We start from the raw sequence: 4,435 nt of genomic DNA, 5'->3' as shown, positions 1-4,435 counted from the left end.
GCTGGCCTTCACCCTCTAACTACACGAGTCTATTCAAGGACAATAAGATCATGGTATCTCTTTGGCCAAAGCTGAGTACATTCTTCAATCCCACCCTGTTAACAAAAACACCCAGTCCTCCAACTGAATGCACAAAAGATGAAAATGAAAGCTCTACACCATGTTTCCTTGCAGGAGACCACAGAGCCAATGAGCAGCTGGGTCTAACAGCTATGCACATCTTGTGGTTCCGTGAACATAATCGCATAGCGAGGGAACTTTTGAAAATGAACCCACATTGGGATGGAGATAAACTTTATAATGAAGCCAGAAAGATTGTTGGTGCAGAGATGCAATATATTACATATAGTCACTGGCTACCGAAGATCCTTGGCAATCATGGCATGAAGATGATGGGTGAATACAGAGGTTATAATCCTAATGTGAATGCAGGGATTATTAATGCTTTTGCAACTGCTGCTTTTAGATTTGGCCACACATTGATCAATCCTGTTCTTTATCGTTTGAATGAGACCTTTGGAGAAATTCCACAAGGCCACCTTCTTCTACACAAGGCTTTCTTTTCTCCATTCCGAATAATCCAGGAAGGGGGTATTGATCCACTCCTTCGTGGCCTTTTTGGAGTTGCTGGTAAAATGCGAGTACCTACTCAGCTCCTGAATTTGGAGTTGACTGAGAGGCTTTTCTCCGTAGCACATTCAGTGGCTCTGGATCTGGCAGCTATGAATATCCAGAGGGGGCGTGACCATGGGATTCCTCCATATGTTGACTATAGGGTTTTCTGTAATTTAACTTCAATTGAGAAGTTTGAGGATCTCCAAAATGAAATTAAAGATGCAAAAGTTAGAGAAACACTGAAAAAGTGAGTATGAAAGTACTTGTACTGTTTGTGATACATGGCGTACTGTATCTGAATGTCTCAGCCCAGGCCATAGCATTTCTTAAATTTTAAAATTGCCTTTTACAATCTTTTGCTTAATACTTTAATTGTGTGTACCTTCTCCACACACTGTCATACCAACTTTTTACAGCAATATTAATATTTGATCAGATCTTTATTGTCCTCTTTTCCACTAAGGATCTCTAAAAAACCTTTTTATCCTTCTCTCCAAAAATTGGCACTAACCATACTTGCCTGCTTTCTCCTTTAGGTGCATCACCTACCCCTTCAACCACATTTTGCTACTTCCTGACCTCTCTTACACCAACTTTCATACCTTCCTCTTCTCTCTTTAACTTGTTATCACCATCTTCTTTCTGTCATTTAAAGTATAAGAGATGACAACTTTCTCCCATCCTCAAAAAAATCCTCAACTCTACCTAACTTATATTCTCTTCCTCCTTTCATCCTGTCCTGGTTCAACACAGTGGAAGAGCCATGCACAGCTGTTTTAGTTTTTTTCTCAATTCCCATTATGGATCCTTCCAATTTAGCTTCTGTTCTTTCTAATCCTTCAAAACTGCTTGCTTCATGGTGTAAACAAGTTCTTTTTAATCATTTCTCAAAAGCTCTACTTCATTTTTATCCACCTTAGTTGCCTAGCTGAACCTGACAATGGTGATCTTGCCCTCCTCAACAGATTCTTTCTTAATTCTTGAGATACAGCCCTCTTCAGTTTCTCAGCTTCCTTCTCTAGCTTGAAGATTGCTAAACAGTCTCCTTTATATGGTTTCTTCTCCCATTTCCTTTTTTACTGTGGGTCTCAAAGAGCTCTGTTATAGCCCTCATTTTATCTTTGTATTTATTCTGTGGGTGATGCCACTTGCTCATGTAATTACAGCTATTATCTGAAGGCTGGGTTGGTACGGCGCTGAGGTGCACAGTTGACTACCTAGAGTTTGCAAGCTCAAAGCCACAGCACACAAGTGCTTATGGCATGGCCCTGTCAGATTGAAACAAATCTGCAAATACTACTAAATACTTTGTGAAAAGAACATGAAAAAAGCAGGAAGCCATTATAACAGCTCCCAAATTAATCTACAAGGAATGGGCAGCTCAGTATCATACAACTAGGGGTATCAACAGAGGTTCTTTTAGGATCTGTACCAGGTAAAGTACTGTTTATGTTGAGCAGGATAGGAGATAGTTATAAAGGACAAGATTAAGAATCAATAACTTTGAAAAATTGGAAAAATAGTCTGAAGTGCATAGGTGAAATTCAGTAAGGACAAATGCAAAACACCACAGTTAGAAAGGAAAAGTCAAATAGACAAACACAAGTGGTTAGACGGCAGTACTGTTGAAGATGATTTGAGGTTGATCATGGATCACAGAGTGTGTAAAGCATAATTTTGCTGTAATAAAAGTTAATAACTTAGTGGGAATTAGGTACAGTATAACCTCATAAATCTGGTGTGCTCGGGACCATGCACCTGTCAGATATTTGAAAATGCCTGATTTTTTTAAACCCGAGTGGCCGGTCATGGAGTGGAGGGGGAGGGAGCGATGGCTGGTCCGGGGGCAGCAGCTGCACACAGAACGCCTGCTTGGGGTTGTGGATGGTGGCAACAGTTGCTGCATGCAAGCTTCCCCCTCTGCATCGGGGGGCAGGGAGAGTGGCGGCCAGTCCCAGAGCAGTGCCGGATTTTTGAGAATTCCAGATTTTTGAGATCAGGATTTATGAGGTTATACTGTATTATAATTCTCATGATTATTATCATAGTCCTATCAACAGGAGTACCATGTACCAGTCTACTTTGTCAAAGCCTCACTTAACTCTGCCCAGTTTGGACAAATCGTCCTCCAGAAGATAACAACAAAAATGATTAGCAGTCTAAAAACATGGCATGTGAGGCAAATTGTTGGAAGAACTCAGATTATTTTAGAGAAGAAGATATTATAATGTTCTTCAAATATAAGAAAGGCTGATATAAAGAGAATGTTGATTAATTGTTCTGTGATGTACACTGTGGGGAAGGACAAGAATAGGCTTAAATTGCAGCGAAGGAGAATTGTGTTATGTTCTAGCTATGAAGATAGATAAGCACTGAACAGGTTGTGGAATGTCTGTCACTGGACTTTTTTAAGTGCATTTCAGGCAAACATTTATTTGAGATAGTTTAAAAAGAAATGGTGCTTTCTTGATCAGAGGATTGAACTAGGTGATTTCTCCAGGTTTCTTCCAGCCCTCATTTTCACTATGGTTGGCATTAGTTGGCCTCTCTTAGACACTATATGTGACAGCTGAAAATTATGTCTGTGTGATAAAGGTGCTTGCTGAAGACTCTATGAAGATTAGACCAAGTGTTTTTCTATCATTTGTTCAGATATTAAGCTATATGTTGTTGTTAGAGCCTAATTAAAGTCAAAGATGTAGTGAGGCCTTGTATATGTAGTGTGAGGCCTAGTAAATTTAGCAGAGCCTTGTAGAAGTGGTAGTAAGCACAGTGGCATAGTAAAAATTAACATTATCAAAAGAATGCAAGGCTTGTACTGCTATTGGTCAGTCTAAGAACAGTTGAAGTAAAGAGAATCTGAATGACTGTAAGTTATCAGCATAGCTCAAAAGTTGTAAATTGGCTGGTACATCTGGAAATCATTTAGAAGGAAGATGCAGCTCTGTAAAAGAAACTCCTGATTTAAGATTACCTGCTGGCCTGGATTTGGTGGGCCCGTGGATCTCGAGGGGCCCATGGACTGAATACCAGGGTCCTTCCTGGTACCCCTTGGACATGTCAGGCATTGGGCTGGCATTGGTGCCTACCTTGGTGTCCTGGGAGAGAGGACTCCCCACCCCCCATGACTTACCAGGGTGATCCCCAGGGCCCCCATTTCCCCCAGATCATCAGAGGGGGAGAGCTTCACTGCTGGACCCACCCCTGGGTCATGTGAGGCCTCAACCTTGATGCCCCTGGTCTGGGGTGGGAGGGGATAGGCCCTGGCCGGTGGACCAAGGGGTTTCCTCCATAGGCTCTTTCTCAGGAATCTCCAGCAGCTCTGAAACCTCCTCCACTGAGATTACCTATGTTCTCTTTCCCGGGGGGTGAGGTGTTGGGCACAGTTGAGGGGACCCCCAAAAGCTGGGCCGCTCCCTCCCACTGCATGGTGGTTGGAGGGGTGGTTTCCTCTACTTCAGTGGGATCCAGCTGCTACTGGGCCTTCTGCTTGGCTTTGCACCCACAAGGGACCTGCACCCACATAGTCATGGGGTGGTCCTTGGATGGACAAACTCTGGTAGATTCATAGATTCATAGATTAAGGGTTGGAAGGGACCTAGTAGATCTTCTAGCCCGACCCCCCGCCAGGGCGGGAGAACAACAAAAAACCCCCAAAAGAGAAACGGGACTCAAACGAGTCCAGCCAGGTAGGCATCCAGCCTCTTCTTAAAGACCCCCAGGGTAGGGGCCAGCACCACTTCCCTTGGAAGTTGGTTCCAGCTCCTAGCCGCCCTAACTGTGAAGTAGTTTTTGCGGATGTCCAATCTATACCTCCTCT

General features: G+C 43.0%; 1 protein-coding gene and 1 long non-coding RNA gene across 2 annotated transcripts in view; one reads left to right on the top strand and one right to left on the bottom strand.

The window, feature by feature from the left end:
- Positions 1–3,247, bottom strand: part of LOC109304503 — a 22,108-nt gene extending 18,861 nt beyond the window's left edge. Inside the window, exon 1 of the long non-coding RNA XR_002099407.1 lies at positions 2,697–3,247. This is a non-coding gene — a long non-coding RNA (uncharacterized LOC109304503). The remainder of the gene's footprint in view (positions 1–2,696) is intronic.
- The window catches only part of PXDNL (peroxidasin like), a 407,402-nt gene that overhangs the window by 339,749 nt on the left and 63,218 nt on the right, over positions 1–4,435 (top strand). The window contains exon 18 of the mRNA XM_019527126.1: positions 139–862. Coding sequence (XP_019382671.1) covers positions 139–862 — 724 coding nt within the window. The remainder of the gene's footprint in view (positions 1–138; positions 863–4,435) is intronic.

The sequence above is a fragment of the Gavialis gangeticus genome, unplaced genomic scaffold, assembly GCF_001723915.1.
Source record: "Gavialis gangeticus isolate Ggan-Ray unplaced genomic scaffold, GavGan_comp1, whole genome shotgun sequence".
In the NCBI taxonomy this organism is placed as follows: domain Eukaryota; kingdom Metazoa; phylum Chordata; order Crocodylia; family Gavialidae; genus Gavialis; species Gavialis gangeticus.
This window is presented reverse-complemented; position numbering and strand designations above follow the sequence as displayed.